Source organism: Rhodnius prolixus, unplaced genomic scaffold (genome assembly GCF_049639745.1).
Source record: "Rhodnius prolixus isolate KJV_2025 unplaced genomic scaffold, Rpr scaffold_7, whole genome shotgun sequence".
In the NCBI taxonomy this organism is placed as follows: domain Eukaryota; kingdom Metazoa; phylum Arthropoda; class Insecta; order Hemiptera; family Reduviidae; genus Rhodnius; species Rhodnius prolixus.
Genome location: NW_027411582.1, coordinates 33,972,698 through 33,991,162, shown reverse-complemented (window position 1 = coordinate 33,991,162; position 18,465 = coordinate 33,972,698). Strand labels below are relative to the sequence as shown.

The 18,465-nt window shown below is 29.8% G+C and overlaps 2 protein-coding genes across 10 annotated transcripts; one reads left to right on the top strand and one right to left on the bottom strand.

Moving 5' to 3' along the window:
* Window positions 1-1,740: 1,740 nt before the first annotated feature.
* Window positions 1,741-17,812, bottom strand: LOC141447491 (uncharacterized). 9 transcript variants are annotated; one of them, XM_074115104.1, is made up of 10 exons: window positions 16,165-16,372; window positions 15,980-16,097; window positions 15,573-15,781; window positions 10,582-10,705; window positions 10,192-10,509; window positions 9,962-10,113; window positions 4,073-7,943; window positions 3,703-3,818; window positions 3,229-3,269; window positions 1,741-2,671 (listed from the first exon to the last, which is right to left on the bottom strand). In XM_074115104.1, the coding sequence occupies exons 1-7, from the start codon at window positions 16,275-16,277 to the stop codon at window positions 7,253-7,255; spliced, it is 1,725 nt and encodes a 574-aa protein (XP_073971205.1). In that variant the 5' UTR covers window positions 16,278-16,372; the 3' UTR covers window positions 1,741-2,671; window positions 3,229-3,269; window positions 3,703-3,818; window positions 4,073-7,252. The 9 variants fall into 9 exon arrangements, with proteins under 9 accessions (XP_073971205.1, XP_073971204.1, XP_073971200.1 ...); XM_074115103.1 differs by having other exon boundaries at window positions 1,741-3,269; XM_074115099.1 differs by lacking the exon at window positions 3,229-3,269.
* Alg12 (Alg12 alpha-1,6-mannosyltransferase) lies at window positions 11,739-13,691 on the top strand. The gene has a single exon (XM_074115110.1). It carries the CDS (start codon window positions 11,926-11,928, stop codon window positions 13,396-13,398), a length of 1,473 nt encoding a protein of 490 aa, XP_073971211.1. The 5' UTR covers window positions 11,739-11,925; the 3' UTR covers window positions 13,399-13,691.
* Window positions 17,813-18,465: the final 653 nt, after the last annotated feature.

Below are 18,465 nucleotides of genomic sequence, written 5' to 3'. Positions count from 1 at the left end.
AGTGCAAGACCTTGAACAAGCTAAAGAAAAGTGTTATTCTACGATTATTCACCTCTACAGTCTACAATAGAGAAAACCTCTACAGGAAGTAATGACTTTATAATAAAATTACGAATTGAGGCATCAAAGAGACGGCACTGGATTTATTTCAAAACAATTTCATTGTGACATTCAAGATGTTTATTAATAATGAAAATCTTAGTTAAGTCTTAGTTAATATTTGTGATGTTTATGTACTTACTTTATAGATATCCTTAGATTAGACTCTAAACATTTGATGTAATAAACCTTTCATTATTAATTTTACAATGTAATTACATTTTCTTATCACTTTTCTCCATGTAAATAAACTCGGAGAGAACCAGTCGATTGAAGTTTTCCCAAACTCTGTAAAGAATTTATTAAATTTATTGTAAAAAAGTTTATAGATTATTTTTAAATAATAAAAAAAAGTAGTTAATTAATAATATTGTATTTATTTTTTATTTTAATCTCTTAAATAATAAGAAATTAAAAATAATGAAAAAAGTACGAAAAATGAAAACATAAAAAAAAATAATTAAAAAAGGCTTGAAAGAGAATCTTTAATCATTAAAATAGTGATTCTTATGCTACGTAGGAGTGGCAGCACAAACTGCAGTTCATTCGTTTTTAATTCCATTGTTTTTATCAATTATTATGTAGCTGGAGCTTTTTTTAATTAGAAAATATTGCAGTTAGATGGCATTAAGTATGTGTTAATTAGTGATACCGGAAGTAAGGTAAAATAAATTGTTTTATGCTGAGAAAAGTGCATAAAATGCATCCTGCTTCTCGTGTGTGCAGTAGTACTGCCAGAGTATATAGGTAGGTGATTTTTGCAGGGAGGGAGGGTGGGGTGTTATAATTCCTATTTTTCATTAGACAGACAGAGATATGTCATGATACCTATATTTGATGTTTGGATTTATATTTTAGAATGGTTCTTATTTTTTAATTTATATTTTAGAATAATCCTGAAGTCTCTTATTTTAGACTGGACAGACATAAGTCATAGTACCTATTTTGTATTTGATGTTTCGTTTATTTTTTTTATAATTCTAATAGAAGAACTTTCATGAGTGATTATGACAGTGATTTTTAGACTAGACAGACATTTGTTATCATACCTCTTTCATATTTGATGATGTGAGACTGGAGTAGATATGTTGAAGGTGACGAGCAGCAGAGCGATCTTCTCCCCTATAACACTCAAGTCGTACTGAAGAGAAATCTAGTTTGACAGCTGCGTATAGAGATTTAGTACTGCCTGGTGGCAAATATGTAAACTAAAATTTTTTTACATAGTTGATAGGTCCAGTAAGTGCTGCTACCTTGTGGAAATTTTTAAAACTAATTTTCTTTTTTGTTTAATTTTTCACTTTTTCCAATGGTTTTTACTTCTTGATTTTCTAATCTGATCGACCCAACATATACAATCTAGGATTGAATTCAATATTAACTATCAAATGCAGAAACAGCTGGATTCATATACTTTTCAAAATAGATCGACCCAATATAGGGTCAATTGACCTTATTATTAACAATCAAATTCAGAAACAGCAGTATTCAGGCGAAATTAGCCAAGAACTTTAACTTTTTTCCAATCGTTTTTGCTTCTTACTGTTGAAAAAAGATCGTACCTACATTTACATTGTAACATCAGCCTTAATAGTAAATATCTAATAAGAAACAGGAGTTTTCGAGGAAATTAGAAGACGATTTCCACTTTTTCCAATGGTTTTTATTTCTTGTTTTGCAAAATAGAACAAGCTAATTCGCATAATCTTGCAATGGCTTATCAAACATGGAAACAGATGGATTCATGTGAAATAAAGAAATAAATTCAACATTTTCTAATGGATTATACTCGTACTTTATATTTTTCAAAATAGATCGATCCTTCATTCGTACTTTAGCATTGACTTTATTATTAACTAACATATACGAAACCGCCGCATTCAAGTGAAATTACGAAACCATTTCCACTATTTCCAGTAGTTTTTACTTCTTGATTAAGAAAAGAGATCATCCCATTATGTATAATGTATCATTAGCCTTTATAGTAACTATAAAATGCAGAAACATCAGCATTCCTTTGAAATTAGGAGAAAATCTCCACTTTTTCCAATGGTTATTTCTTAGTACTTAAAAAAAAAAGTACCTGCATCTACATTCTTACATCGGCCAATCTTAATATTAACTCTCAAATACAAAATATATTACGTACATACATCTCAATGAAATTGGGATAAAAGTTCAATTTTTCTAATTGCTTTTTACTTTCAGTTTTTCAAAAATGTTAGGCTTTACAAATACAATATAGCATTGGTCTTAATACTAATTATCAAATACGCTTTAATTAGACGTTGACTTTTTCTGTAGCTTTTTCCTTTTATTTTTAAAAAAAGGAAAAAGCTACATGTACATATTACATTGGCCTCAATACAAAATTTCAAATACCAACCAAAAACATTCTAACATTACATTGTGAGACTAACATGCTTATTACATATAGTAACTACAAAATACTTGTTTTGTTAATTGATTCTTCACAAACATTTCCTAGAATAGATGATTTACGTCTATTTCACTTGGGCTTCTATTGGTGAACAGTTCTGCAGGCAGTACTCCAGTATCAGAGATATTTAATCTGAAAATCAACATTATGTACAATCAACAATATTTATGTACTTAAAATAATTAGTTTTTACCGAGTTTAGCTTGAATTAAGAACCTAGACAAAAAAAAATTATAATAGTAGATTATGTATTCATAAAAATTAAATAAATGTGACTGCAATAAAACTAAAGCGTTGATACAGAAGTTTAAATCATTTTTAAAGTTCCTAGCCCTTTCTTACAAAGAAAATGAAATATATTTTCAAAAAACATACTTATTTATCAAAAAGATTACTCAGACTGAACAATACAACAAACATGCTACTAATATTCTAGTTTTTTTTTTTTATACAGAATAGAAATAGTTCTGTAATTGGAGAATATAACACAATTTAAATCAAATTAAAACCTTTCAAAAAAATTAAAACTTTTTTTCAGCTATAAAGATAAAAATTTATATGAAAAAAGTATTAGTTTACATAGTATTACTCTCAACGTAGTAAATAATAGATAAGAATACTTGAAGAACAGGTCCACAATTAGAAAATCTAGTTTAGTTAATTATCAAAATAGAATGGATGCGAATTACCTCGTAAATAAGGTCGAACTTGCTGGAACTATAGAAGGATCCTTCAAAATAATGAAATGAGTTATAATAGCGGAAGACAACACGCCCCAGCTGCCTGCTTAAGATACTTGACTTAATTGATGCAAAAAGTTCAGTTTTGAAGAAATAAAAAGACCAAATTATATAATTAAATATTCTGAATGTGCAATCTGTACAACACCAATGTTTACGACTTAATAATTCACTTCAGTAAACCAATTTGATCACTAAAAAGCCCCAAGATGATAAAGAAGTGTAAGCAGAAGCACTTTTTTTAAAAAACGTAAATCTACGTTCTAAGTACATGTACCTTCTGGATAGTTTGAATTTAGGCAAATCATTGCACTTTCTAGGTACGTAATCTATTACTGTATACTTTATTATTTATCTTTATATAATAAGACATAATATCTTAACTGAGAAACAACATGCTGTAAGCTTAAAACATGTACTTACTATTGCTGTAGGAGTTAAAATGTGTTACACAGCATAAAATTTAATCAATGTTATCAACCCAGCCATTTGTTTGAATTGAACAAGTTCAGAATTACCATTAGAATGTCGAAAGAACGCTGAGAACAAAAATAAAAATAAAAATTATATAAACTATTATTTATACCACTGTTTTCATTGTAATTTACAAATATTTCGGAAAATATCAATTTTCAATAAGTTAGAATTTAAAACTACTGGAGCGAACCTTACATGTGTACACTTAAAATACATCTTCTATCAACTGTTTTGGAAACTTGTCAATTTCATAAACACTTCTAATCACATCAACTCGTAATTAAAAATAATAGTATACACAAAAAATGCTGCTTACCTGCAAGAAGTCCTTAACGCAGTAATGAAGCAAAAACTAGTTTTTAATTTCCTAGGAAGTTATCGCTTAATGCAAATAGATAATACAATCAGTTTTCTAAGCTATGTAAAGTTCTCACTGACTTAGCTACAGCAGCATCAACTTAATACTATCAATCATAAGTAAACATCAAATTATGAGGTAATCAGTGAATTTTATACATGGACATTTTTTTAGAGGAAAACGTCTTTTTAAAATACTGACGATACAAAATGTTTATCAACGTGGGTGAAGAACATTTAATAAATAAAGCAAATTATTACTGTTGCTACATGATAAAAGAAATGTTTGGAGAAAACCGAATTACCTTTTTACCAGTCTTATGAAACTATTTTAATAACTACGGGACAATAATATTGGTACATGCCAGGAAAATTCTTAATAAATCTCCATAACCTACCTACTTCGCGTGTTTATAGATATTGGGAGAAAGGATATCTGAGTAAATTTTGGTGCCAAAACCGTATCACGTGCCTAGTTTAGAGAAATGTAAGAGCTGGGTCGTATCCGACCCCAGCCTTGTGGGCAGAGGGTTAAAACCTTTCAAAAAAAAAACTTTTTTTCAGCCTCAAAGATAAAAATTTATATGAAAAAAGTTTTAGTTCATGTAGTATTTCTCTGAACGTAGTAAATAATAGGTAAGAATACTTGATGAACAGTTCCACAATTAGAGTATCTAGTTTAGTTTATTATCAAAATAGAGTGGATGCGAATTACCTCATAAATAAAATTGTACTTGCTGGAAGTACAGAAGGATCCTTCAAAATAATGAAATGGGTTATAATAGCGGAAGACAACAACATGTTCCATGTGCCTGTTAGAGATACTTGACTTAATTGTTGCAAAAAGTTCAGTTTTGAAGAAGTAAAAAAGACCAATCAAATTATATAATTAATAATTACTATGAATGTGCAATCTGTACAACACCAATGTTTATGACTTATTTATTCATTTCAGTAAACCAATTTGATCACTAAAAAGCCCTAAGATGATAGAGAATCATTAAAAGTCTAAGTACTTTTTTTCTTTTAAACTAAATCTAAGTTTATGTACCTTCTGGATAGTTTGAATTTAGGCAAATCATTACACTACTAGTCTAGGTAATTGTACCGTTCATTTTCTATCGTAGTACACTGTTTGTTGAATCCCTTACAGGTTTTTGGACTTTCTACCACTATTAGACGATTACTAATCATTTTAAATATACGTTGGTTGGTATAATCTATTTCATGTTTCTGACTCACACTGCACTTGCTGAGTGAAAGGAGGTTATATACGTGGTTACAAGATATCACATGGTTCGTGGGATATTTAAAAAGTAAATAAGCAGTGAAACATTTGTTAAAAAATAGTGAAATATAATTAATGAAACCTAGAATGTACTTAAATCTTGTGTATTTTTTTTACATAGATAATATTTTAGAATTGTATTTTACGTGAGGGGGGCGCGATTTATGTAAATACTTAACACTGAATTATACCAAGTTCAATTGTACTAGGAAACATTGTAAAATTAAAATAAATAATCTATATTGATATACGTATGTACATGTGATATGACTAAATATGTAATGCCAAAAAATTAAAATCTAGAAACCCACTTAACAATAAACGTACTAAAATATTCATGCTTCATATATATTTAATTTTTTGTATTTGTGTTTTTGTAAAGTTTGCTCAGATCGCCTGTTTGTTTGGTTCGCTGACTTTAAACAGCGTACCCGATTTATACGTTAACTTTTGGTCGTTAAATTTTTTTAATAGCTTTGGGTTTACATGAATATTTTTATTATTTTAATGATTTCCATACGTCTTCCTTTTCTTTCTTATGCAACTGCACATTTTTTTTGTTGATACCATCCATTTGGCACCTGGTTGATAAGGTAGTGTAATGGGCTTAGGTTGAGTCTTTTTTTCTCCCGCTCTGGTCAGACTAATTTTTATTTACCGCTGTTGTCATGAGGGTTTATGTTTCGGTAGATGCACGTATCCTATTTTTAGTTTGTTGCTCCTCAACACGGTTTTGAGTCCTTGTTCCATTCTTTACCCTTATTTCTTTATGTTTTCCTTTATAATTCTTCGTATTTTCTTCATTATTTTAAAGATTAATACAATACTATTAATTACATTTATTTTATTTTAAATTTTTAATATGTAATGTTTATTTAAAAAAACAAATTTATACAATCATTTACAAAATAAAGTCAAAATCAAAATAATCTCACTCATAATCCATAGTTAAGCAATAAAAGAACGTGTAATTTCCACATAATATTCGTTTGATCGTGATCCTTTACATACAATATAATAGTAAAACTTAAGTTATGACAGAATCAAACATAAAATCTAATCAACAACTAACGCACGCATACAATTACAGAAAATTATTAAAAATTTAAGTCTATAAAAATTGGCAGTTTATTTATTAAATATATAACTATGCACCATGTTAAATGTATGCTCTATGAAAGAAATTTTGTTTTTAGGTTTCACCATAAACAATACTTTTTATTAAGAAATGATATTTTTCCTATTCTCAGTTAAATAATCAAAGAGACCGAACATTAAATATAAAATATCTTTCAAAAAAGCAAAGAAGTGCATAATTTCTTTTTGTTTTTATAACAATTTTTTTTTTTTTTTGTATAGCTAACATATTTTAGGCACTTGTACATTTTGTTAGGTAAAATTTAGTCCAATCTAAGAAAAGTGTATCTTTAAAGGCAGAAATGATAAGTAAAGTATTAAATACAACTACTTTTTCATACTTACAATTAGTATTATAATATTATTGATGTTCCTTGCAGTAATTATTGACATTTCCATAGGGCATTTTAGGTTTCTTTAATAGTTATCTACAAGAGATTTTAAGTAATGCGACTTTTTGCCTACAAAAATTGTGATAATTCCAATCAGTAGAAAGATCCTGAAATTTATTGTGTAACGATTTATGCCGTTATTATTTAAACATAATTTGGAGAAAAATAATTATAACAATGCTATACAATAATAATTCATAAATAATATAAATTTATGAGTGAAAAAAATGAACAATGGCTGAAGGTTGCAGCTTAGTCAGTAATATCAACAATTGTGTAAAAATTCTATAAAGAGGTGGGCCTTAATACGTAAAAAAACAACTCATCCTTTTACAGTTTCTTTACTGTAAATTGTCCAAAGTAGTGTTAAATTGGATATAATTAAAACGAATACAGGTAATGTGTAGATATATGCAAATGCACTAATTTGGGGAGCATCATTTTTTTGAAGATTGGACTCTGATGAAACGTGGATAGGTGTGGAGTAGAGAAGACGTTGGTAATGCGCGGCTGCATAGTAGCAAGTATACTGCGGAGGTGTAAGCTGACAATTATGTTTGCAAATAGGGGAATGCCCAGTACAACTTACATTCTCGTCCAAATTTTCATCTACATCAGAAAATCCAGAACTTGGTGTACTTGGTGGTCTATTACTATTAAAAAGAACCTGCTGCGCGGTATTTCGGTTTCCGGTTCCTTTCTGTTTACAATTGCTACCGCCGTTCAACCACCAAGCATCATCACGTCTAGAGGATAGATGATTTTTAAAACTATTTATAACGCCAGAGCCAACATTATTGCCCAAACTAAGTCCACGTATACCTGTATTTATTGAGTCTGTCCAGTTGCGTTGTGGTTTGATTAGGTTTGCAGTTGATACATACGATTTAGGTGGTGATGGTGTTGACATGGATTTTAAACTGTTTGCTGAGGCGCTAACTCGATTACCACCTTTTTGAGATGCTTGGGAAACTGGACTATCTTCATATGGTGATTTATAAGTTGTAGAAGTTCTGAAAAAAAAAAATATATATATATCAATAAATAATTGCAAAGATTCAGTAAATATTGTTCGTAAATTGATATGGAGAATTTGGTCAAGAAATTAGGGATCACTAAATCACAGAAATTTAGATTAAATATTAAACTTCTCTTTTAAAATAACTTTTACGAAAATAGTACCAACCAAACCTTAATTGTTGTTGGTTTACCTACTTTACAAAGAAATTTTAATGAATGATTACTATGTACTTTATTAATTTTACCAGTCTTGGTAAATAAAATACTACGTATTTTATCGTACCATGGGTCACGATATCTTGGGTATTCAATTAAATGATGACGTTTGAAAGAAAAAGTTAATATTTGTTACAGAAGTTCTGTCTTTTAAAAGCCTTTTTAAAACTTGAGCGGATAATTTTTGCGGCACATAATGCTTTTCTCCTCAGGATGAATGGCAATTGATTTCCATAGTTTTAGTTTTAAGAGAAAATACATTGAATCTTTAAGCAAATATGCAATGAAGGAATTAACGATTTTAAGTACGATTAAAAATATACAAATATTGTTTTAAGGAAGATACAGATTAACTAGTGTAAGAAAATACGCGGAGTATCATAAAGTTCTATCAGAAGATTCACGGATAAATTTCGATTTAATAAATAAAGTAAAATCCTGTTGCGTATTTTCCCTTTATGAGTACGTCTAAATAAATAAATCGAATTTAACTAAACTATTAATAAAATAATAAAGTAAACTTTAATTTAGAAGTCTAATTTGATATTAATTAAAAGAGTAATTACTTTGAGAGCCTACGGAGAATTAGGTTCACGACGTCTAGAAGTATCTTTCCAAAGTTGTAACTAGTATAGAGCGTTTTTCTACAAGTAATTGAAAAAATGCTGGGTGTTAACCAGTTATTTATAGATGATATCAGCAAGAACACCAAAGATAAAATCCCGAACAGTTTATTTCATTGATATTTTATAATTAATGAAACTTCAAACAATTCAAAAGTTATACTTCATTAAAAATTAAATAAACGGTAAAGCACTGTCTTCCACATAATTAAGATTACATTGGTACATACAAATGTTACATATATAATCGAAATATTATTCATCTTTTACATGAAATTAAAACATAGTAGTGGTTGGGCCTTATTTGGTTTAAATTAAAGAACAATCGTCGCTTCAAACATGAAGAGAAAACTAGTGATATCCACACCGATTTTCATAAAATTTAAAATTTCAAGAAATTTACCAACAGGTGACTGTTGTTTCAAGCAAAATAAAAAAAAACAGTTACAAAAAAATAAAAAACTTCTAAGAGATAGAGTGTAACGTTTAGCTAAATTGATCTAATATGCTATTTTTAATAAATACCTCAATAATGTAAAAACTTTGTTACATTTATTAAATTCAAATTTCAGGCTAATGATGAACCTTTGGTTGGTTTGAAACCCTTCACCAATGTAGAAAATCTTGATGAAATAAACCTGTATTTGGGCTGTTCTTAATGATATCCAAGAGATAAGTATCTTTAAGTTTAACAACTGATTACATTAACGCGAATTTTTCGGCAATAGCCAGAGGAAGTCTTTTGCGAATATCTCTATTACGAATTCCAATGGTATCATTCAAAAAGGAGGTATATAGGATAAGTGAGTTTAACATGCCACAAGAAATAATTACAGTTATCTTATCCTGTATTGTGGAACGCAGATAGATACGTTGATGTGTGCAAAAAAGATCAAATGCATTTAATATGTAATGAAACACAAGTAATGTCCGGAGATCGTCAAAGCACTGAAAAGATTCCGAGCGCCAACAATCTCAGACGTTAATGCGCACAATAAAAACAAAAAAAATATTATTTTTTTAACTGATATCTTAAATAATCAAGAAGGTCTGTTTAGTTTTTAATCCAATAATACTGCTAAAACTGACATCATAATTTAATCACGGGAACAAAACACCACTTTAAGAATCAGATTCAAAATTAAAAGTAAGGAAATGTAGGAAGCACTCACTCAGTATTTACATGCTTTGCATAATAATTATAATAATTATTGAGTTTTTTCCCTTCAAATGAATTTGTTGTTTTATATTTATCTCCAATTCTTCTTTGATTAGACGTTAAGCATATCACTGATACTCCACAAGAAATTATACCAGATAAAGCCTATAAAAAATAATTTTTAAAACATATTCTATGTAAAAAAAATAAAATTCTTTAAATACCAATAAAAAAAGTACCTACCTTTAAAGCAACGATATAATGCTTATAATTGCTTGGATATACAGTCAATGCATATACAATTAGCCAGGAAATAGAGTTCAACAATAATCCAGTTGAGAAAGTGTTAATCCAGGCCAATATATTGAGCACAAGTCCAACAGGTAAGAGGTAATTAGATTTAAAGATCCATAATGGCACATTAACATGTTGAAATTCTTTGAGGTAGGTGGCAAGTAACGGCGGGATTCCTTCCAGATTCACGTACGCTGATAAGGATATTATCAAGGAAACCAATAAATTCAAATATAAAATTGGCCTTCCAATACCGGTTACTTCTGGCTGTGAAAATAAAATGTTGTTTAATTCTATCATTAAATTTCATCAAATTATAAATAATTGAATGTAATTTACCTTAATAATGAAATCAGATACTAAACGTCTTGGTATTGAAAATAATTTTTTTTCATTGGTAAAGATTTTTGAAAGAAGAGTGTCACAATTTGAACAAAGTTTGTAACATTTTTCTAGTTGTGTCCTGAAAAAGATTTAAATGATAAAACAATTCATAAATAGAGAAGTTTAGCTTAAGAAAACACTTCTTAATATACACACCTCAATGTGCCAAGATGGGTTACAAAACAAATGGGATTTATTAACCAAAAAGTTAGAAAAAACGACAAGTACCTTGCAGAAAAATGTTTTTGCCCGATACTTGAAGGATACGGTATGGGAGGGCCGGACTAACAAAGAGGTGAAAGACTTTTTTCGAACAAAATTGAACTGAATCACAGAAACTTGTACTTTAGACAAATTAAGGGTAGGCACAAATCATTCTTAGAACACAAATACCTGTGTGTCCATACAAAAAAGTTTCAAACCTCATGTTCAAGAAAATGCTTAATTTAAAAGGGCCCAAAAAGTAGACGTGAACTTCGTTCAGAAGAACGTAACCAAAGATCATTCACGTTGAGAATAAATTAAAAAGAACTTTAAAGGTATCAATCAAAATACATGAATACCTAACTAGCCTTCGTCCCTTACGTGAAGAATTGTGCAGTTTCCAGATTCCGATGACTTCTTAATGCAGATATTGGAGCAAGAGTTGTAACAAGACAATTCTGGTGTGATCCGTTCACAAGTCTCAATCTTAAATTCTAAATTTCTCTAAAACCAAATTTTCCTGCTTCGTGTTTGGTGGGCTATATTGCTTGTAATTTAAATTTCTTGTACTAGTTACTAATTTAAATTACTAATTATTTGAACTAATGTGCAATCGAAGACAAATGAAGATCAGCTCTCAGATTCCCCAGAAATTAATAAATATAATGATTTTTACGTAAATATAGAAAGAAAAATGGTCGGCTGGCGTTTATACGAGTTATTCTTTTACAGGGTCTAAATTTATTAATTAAATATGCATTTCAATCTGAAATATTATGCAACATTTATAACGAAGTAAAAAAAACTCCAATAAACATTAATAAACTACAGAAATAGCTATTTTTGTTTAAGCGCCATATCAAATTACGCATCTATAAAACGAAGGTTTCATTCTCACGTGGCGCTAGTTCATCGTACTTAATACTAGAATGGTGAGAGGTTACATCATGGTTTTGTTTTGTTTCAGGTTATAAAAATTAGATGAATAGTTGGTTTTTATTTTCTTTAGTAGAAATTAGTGTGCATTTTTTTTAAAAAAAAGATTAATTAAATATTAAAATTTATTAATATTGTTTTATTAAATTAATTAGTGTTATGGAACTACTTTGGTTTGTTGCTGGCTTGCATCTGGTGATATGTCCTTATTCGAAAGTGGAAGAAAGTTTTAATCTTCAAGCGATGCACGACATCCTTTATCATGGATCAAACTTGACACAATATGACCATTTTGAATTCCCTGGCGTAGTTCCTCGTACATTCATTGGAGCTGGTATTGTAGCGGTTATAGTGTCGCCGGCCTACTTTATAATGGATATTTGTGGCACGGCCAACAGTAGTAAATTTTTTGGACAGTATTTAGTGCGCGCAGCTTTGGCCACTTGTGTACTTCTAGCATTTACTAAACTTAAGAAAAGTGTAACAGAACAATATGGACGAACTACATCTCGATGGTTGGTCATTATTACGGCATCGCAGTTTCATTTTATGTACTACTTAAGTCGTACTCTGCCTAACATAATGGTGTTGCCACTTGTATTGTTGGCGTTAAATAACTGGATGAATAAAAACTATACAAACTTTATCTGGCTTTCAGCAGCTGCTGCTGTGATCTTCAGATTTGAGTTGGCAATATTCTTGGGACTGATCTTAATGTTTGAACTAATACAAGGTAATGTACCATTCAAGAAAGTACTATATACAGGCTGTCTTGCTGGACTAAGTGCCCTTGCATTGACCATAACCTGTGACAGTATTATGTGGCGAAGAATTACTTGGCCCGAGGGAGAAGTTTTCTGGTTTAACACAATTCTTAACAAAAGTTCACAATGGGGCACACTTCCGTTGTTCTGGTATTGGTATTCAGCTATTCCTCGCGCACTTGGGTCCTCACTTTTACTTATTCCAGTTGGCCTATACCTTGATCGTAGAATGCGTCACATATTAATTCCACCGTTGCTTTTTGTATGTTTATTCTCTTTACTTCCACACAAAGAACTTAGATTTATAGTTTATACATTTCCATTGTTCAACATTTGTGCAGCCAGAGCGGCTGATATATTATGGGAAGGAAAAATGAAATCTACTCGAAGATGGGCAATCGCAGGATTAGTTGCAACTCATGTTCTTCTTAATGTTTGCCTAACGATAGTGTTATTGAGAGTTTCAGCACTTAATTATCCAGGCGGAGTAGCCGTACGTCGTTTTCATTCGCTTGTTCCTCAACAAAATGACGTTCATTTATATTTAGACAATTTGTCAACACAAACTGGTGTCTCAAGGTTTTTACAATTAAACAAAAATTGGATCTACAATAAGACTGAAGGACTTGATAGAAATCTTTCTGAAATGTTGGAGTTTACACATTTAATTATTGAAACTAAAGGTCCATTAGGCAAAAGTTTACGTAATAATGTGAAAACACATGAAGTTATGGAGACTATTCAAGCATTTTCACACGTAAGCTTCAATTACGGCGTTGTGCCACCATTAAGAATAAAAACCAAACCAACACTGGCCATTGTGCGCAAGAAACCAAATCTTAATATAAATGAAAACATACCACCATAAGTTGGTAATCATTGGTAACCGAAAGATAAAGAGTTCCGCTTCATTCAACATTCAAGTAAAAAGTTCAATTCTTTAAAATAAGTATTGTATACCAAACGTGAAGCACATCATTCGGTACTAGCACAATGCATAGGTCAAAATTCGAAATAAAAGTGGTTTACCAGGTGAATGATACTACTTAAGACGATTATTATACCCACCGAATGAGGAGTTTCAGAAGCCGATGAAACCATATTCTTGTGCTGTACATATGTATATATAAAAAATAAATAAATACATATTTGGTTTGTTAATGTCTCATTTTAATTTTTAAACATATAATAGATATGTTCAGGTATATTATCAGCTTATAATATTAGTGCTTGCATTCAAAATTGCATGAAAGTAGAAACTCTATCTCTTATAAAATATTCACTGTATAAATTCTAATAGTAAGTCAGTACTTTTTTCTAGGTATATTCGTAAAGGTTGAACCGACACTATTTCAATCAGTCTGGTCTTCTAGAAGTAAATCTTTCTATATCCTAAGAAAATTTTAATTCCAAGACTTTTGAGCTTCCAAGGTATTTTGATTGTAACATATGTTATATAAAAAACATAAAAGGTAAAACATTTCCCTAAATTTTCTCGAGCTTAAACTGATTTCTAAATTTGTAGTTGAATAATTATAAATTGCCTACTTAGCAATAATGTTTTCTGATAGTCGGAAACGAAACTTGGGCAACTATTTTTCTAATTTGAATAGGTAATCAACAAACCAAGAATATTAGTAAAAAGTTGCAAAGAGATCAGCTCTTTACTAGCTGATTGAGAAGATTAAAGCGTGGCTTTTATCACGATGGAAATCAAAATAACAATAATTTACATAGCTTTAACATTAATTTTGCTTATTTACACCAAAATATTGGAAAAAGTAATCAAATTAAAGTTAACAAGAAGCCACTCTCACGGGAAAGGACACTTCAGAGTTTGCTTTCGCTTAGTTATGATAGATATAATTTCTGCTGTAAACTAAATTCTCTAATGAACAATTAGAAAATAAGGAGAACATCAAAAGATATCTTTCATGATATTGTTTATATCCAATATTATTTAAAAAAGTTTCTCTAAACATGATCTCGTATTCAGGACCAATGGAGCTAATAATTACTATTAATAATAAGATTAACATATTTATAATCTGCTCACCGCCAAGGACCTGATTATTTTTTTATTATCCTATAAAGAATAGCTGTATATTCATTTTACAATAATCTTCAGGTAATGATAATGAAGTTCCGAAACCAGTTGCAAGTTAACTTTTTGTTCAGTTGCAACTGGTTCCTACAACAAACCTTATTCCTAACTAGTCGTCATAATCTTCGTAGTCAAACACATTATTTCCCAAATTTCACATAGGCCTGAGGACTTTGATAATTTCATCAATGATTTAGAAGCAATAAAAACCGTATAGAAATTTAAATAGATCTTAATACAAAATTTCCTAAGAGATTGATCAGATAGACATAAGCAAGATAGATATGAAAACCAATAGAGATTACATTTCGAAGGGCTGTCAGAATATCTAGATGCCTAAGCCTCTTCTAATTACTGAACAGTACCGGAGCAAATAAATATAATAAATAACAATTACCTCAGAAAACCTAACAAAAAGAGAAACACTTGTCCAGGTACAGTTTTTTTATATATTTTATATTGTTGCTCTAAGATTTAATGTTTATTAATATCGTTCATCATGAGGATCGCTCAACTTAAGTACAACGAACAACGAGTGATTCTGTAAAAAAACTACTTATCGCGGATTTCGCTGCCAAACCCTGATAATTGCTTATATTCACCACACGAGCTCTTTTTAAGGATGTTATGTGCGCTTTGAAAGTATCCACGAGTTGTTTGACATACTGTATATCCAGAGGGACACTAAGTTCTCTGGATAAAATGCTAATCCACTTTTTTTTAAAAGGTATGACAAAAAAGTGCTGGTATTGTAAAAGTAATGATCGAGAATATGGAACCATTGAAAAAAGCCTCATTTTACAAACGCAAGATTTCACTAACAAAAATGGTTAGAATGCTAAAAGCATATTTTTAGCTTTTAGGAGAATTAGAAATTCTACTACTCCAAAAGAGTGCATTATGAACAGTGATTTCACATTATTATGTTTGAAAAGTACCTGTAATGCTCAATTTCTATGTCATAATTTTTTTCATTCAAAGGAACAAATGAAGCCAATTGTTGCACCTTCAGCTCTTGATTACGGTTACATTTTTCACAGAGACGATTTGTAGGTTTCCATGCGTCTTTAGTTCTTCCCTCGCTGGTAATTGTAAAATTCAACTTTTCCTCGTAATGATTATCAATTAACCTATTGTAGTCACCATCCTGAAATTTTCCACACTTAAATTTTTTACTCTATTTCACAGTTCAATTTAGAAGTGAATATTATTATCTTCTAAACAAAATTCGTGTCAATTTAAATCAAGAAAAGACAAATTTTCAAGTACTGATGACACAGAATTATAACTGAACTAGTTACGATTAATACGAACTTTAACTGAATTAGTTACGATAAATATTTACCTTTGTAAAACCATTGTACTGATCACAATTACTGCAATACCAATTATTTGCGAATCTGTAGTCTACTTTTGTTTTAGAGTGACAAAACCAACATTGCACTGATTTTGGTAAATTATTCCTGAAATAATTAGTGTTTCAAATATAAAGGCATACTTTTTCTATTTAGAGAACATATGAATATGTACCTTAGCCACAGAAAGAATTCACGTAAAAATATAAGAGCTAACACAACGACCGAACTCAATAAAGATATAAACATAATATCCATTTCTAAAATATAGGCACTAAATCTACTCATTTTTAAATTATAAAACTAACTTAATATTTACGAATCTACTAACCCGGCTTGGCGGAGCCGAGCGCTAAAGATCACACAACTGAACATGCCACTGACTTCAAGAAATATCCCCACATCCTTTCAATATCTGTTTTTGATAGTTGTTAAAATACTTCTATAGTGAAGGTAAGTTAAATTAATTAAACTTTTAAATGTAAATTTTGACAATAGTCAAGTGATTAAAAAAAAAAGAAGAAAAAAAAGACTTGTCGGGAAGGGGGAACTCTAGGGAGAATTGCTGGTGTATAGCGTAGAAAATGACTTCTTTTTAACACAAAATTTTTTCCAGTATCAAACATCCTAAGAATGCATAAACTTTTACCAATTTTCTTTTCTTAAATTTAACTTAATTATAGACAATTACCAGAATATCTTAAATTTAATAATTTATCAACAATTTTGTCATAATTGAGACCAATAATCCACTTGATAATGGTGAATGATTCAACTTCTATAATGTATTATTTATATCTGTTCAATAAATAATTAATAAGAGAGCAGCGTGGCTACTTCGCTAGGCAGACTAAAAATATTTTGAATAAGAAGATTCTTTTCTTCCTTGCCAAGAGTATTATTGTTATTCGAAATTAAGACGTTTGCTGAATTATATCCTTCAAAATAAAATGCATAGAAAGTTTTGAGCCAATAATTTATGAAAATTAAATCTCAAAAAACGAGAAACAGAATACGCCAACAAGAAGTTGGGAATTTTCTCTTCAGTTTCCAACAATTTTCTCAGAAATTGTTCTAAAAATTTCATTATAGTTTTCTTATGCTGTATCCATTTATAAATACCCAAGAATATTTATTTTTCCAATGAAACCCACTCCAAGAATACACTGCCTGCAATTTAATTGACAATAATTTTGTTATATTAGTTACTTATTACGTTATTGGTACTATCTGTTCTATACCCGACAGATATACACCAATCGCAGTTACTGATAAGAGATTTTATTAACTGTATAAAATTAAGTTAATTGAGTACTTTGTCAGATACCATATTTTGAAGTTCATTCAGATGAGGTCGATCTCATTATTTTGCAATGTCGATTTCTTGCATATTCAAGTCGGAATAGCACAATAAATACTTCAAGGCTATTCTTTATAGTATTTAAGAACATGCGATTCCCTAAATTTAATATTTTTTAAAAAATATATAATTGTTTCAATTCTGTTGGTTGTTTCAACGCGACGAATTCTTCGTGTTCGTATAGAGACTAAATAAATGCCATTGTCTGGATGTCTTCCTAATTAATTAATGTATTTATTTCACAAAAAAAAAAAAAAAAATACGACTGCTTAAATTACATTTACACACCAATAAACTATAATGAATTTATCTTTTTACTTCACCTTTGGACTGATAGAAGCGACGATTCCATTCATCTGCTTCAGAACTTATAAACATACATTCCAAGGCTTTTTTTCATTTCTCTTGTCTACATTAATACTGCTTAATGCCAAGGTTTTTTCGATTTAGTAAGGACTGTTTTCTAATATCTTCTTCTGCAATCCACATTCTTCCTAAAATTTCTCAGAGTTGAAAATTTCTTTTTCTATTTTTTGTCTAACACTAATTATAAATTAACGTCAAGTTCGTTTTATAATAACGAATTCTATGAAAAATCTGCAGGTCATTTTTTTACCACCTAATAGATAAAGGCCATAAAGTCAATCCACTGCGATCTAAACGATTTATTGCGGCTCCTCTAAGAGGCGGTGTTTGTTCACAAATGGTAGATAAACGTCTGAAAAGCAGCTTTTTATTTTGAATGTAAATAGAAACACCCTCTGTAATATGTTTAAAAGGGTCGTTAAAGCAATTATGAATCGATAGCATCCTGAAAGTAATAATCCTGAAAATACTAAATATTTTTTTAGAATAAAGAATTGATAAATTTCCAATGAACTACCTATCACACTAAGCCGTTTAAAGAGACGCTTATGTGAAATTAATTATTACTAACAAGAATAAATTAAAGCCGAATCGTTCTTCTTAAATTGTTAATGTTTATTCTTCAGTACTTTATGAAAAGTTACTTCTTCGTCGTTCCAAACAGTTAGGACTTCCTACTAAAAGATTTTGGAATACCGGTGTAGGCAATGAATTTGATTTTCTAATACAATTTAAATACGTGAAGTAGAC

Bases quoted from the DNA above. Each gene is read 5' to 3' on its own strand.
- Alg12 (XM_074115110.1), top strand. From the start codon at position 11,926: ATGGAACTACTTTGGTTTGTTGCTGGCTTGCATCTGGTGATATGTCCT.
- LOC141447491 (XM_074115098.1), bottom strand. From the start codon at position 16,277: ATGAGTAGATTTAGTGCCTATATTTTAGAAATGGATATTATGTTTATA. The intron at 16,098-16,164 runs GTACATATTCAT...TAATTATTTCAG, and splicing joins GAATTCTTTCTGTGGCTAAG to GAATAATTTACCAAAATCAG. The intron at 7,944-9,961 runs GTGAGTGCTTCC...TTTTTTTTTCAG, and splicing joins GCAAAGCATGTAAATACTGA to AACTTCTACAACTTATAAAT.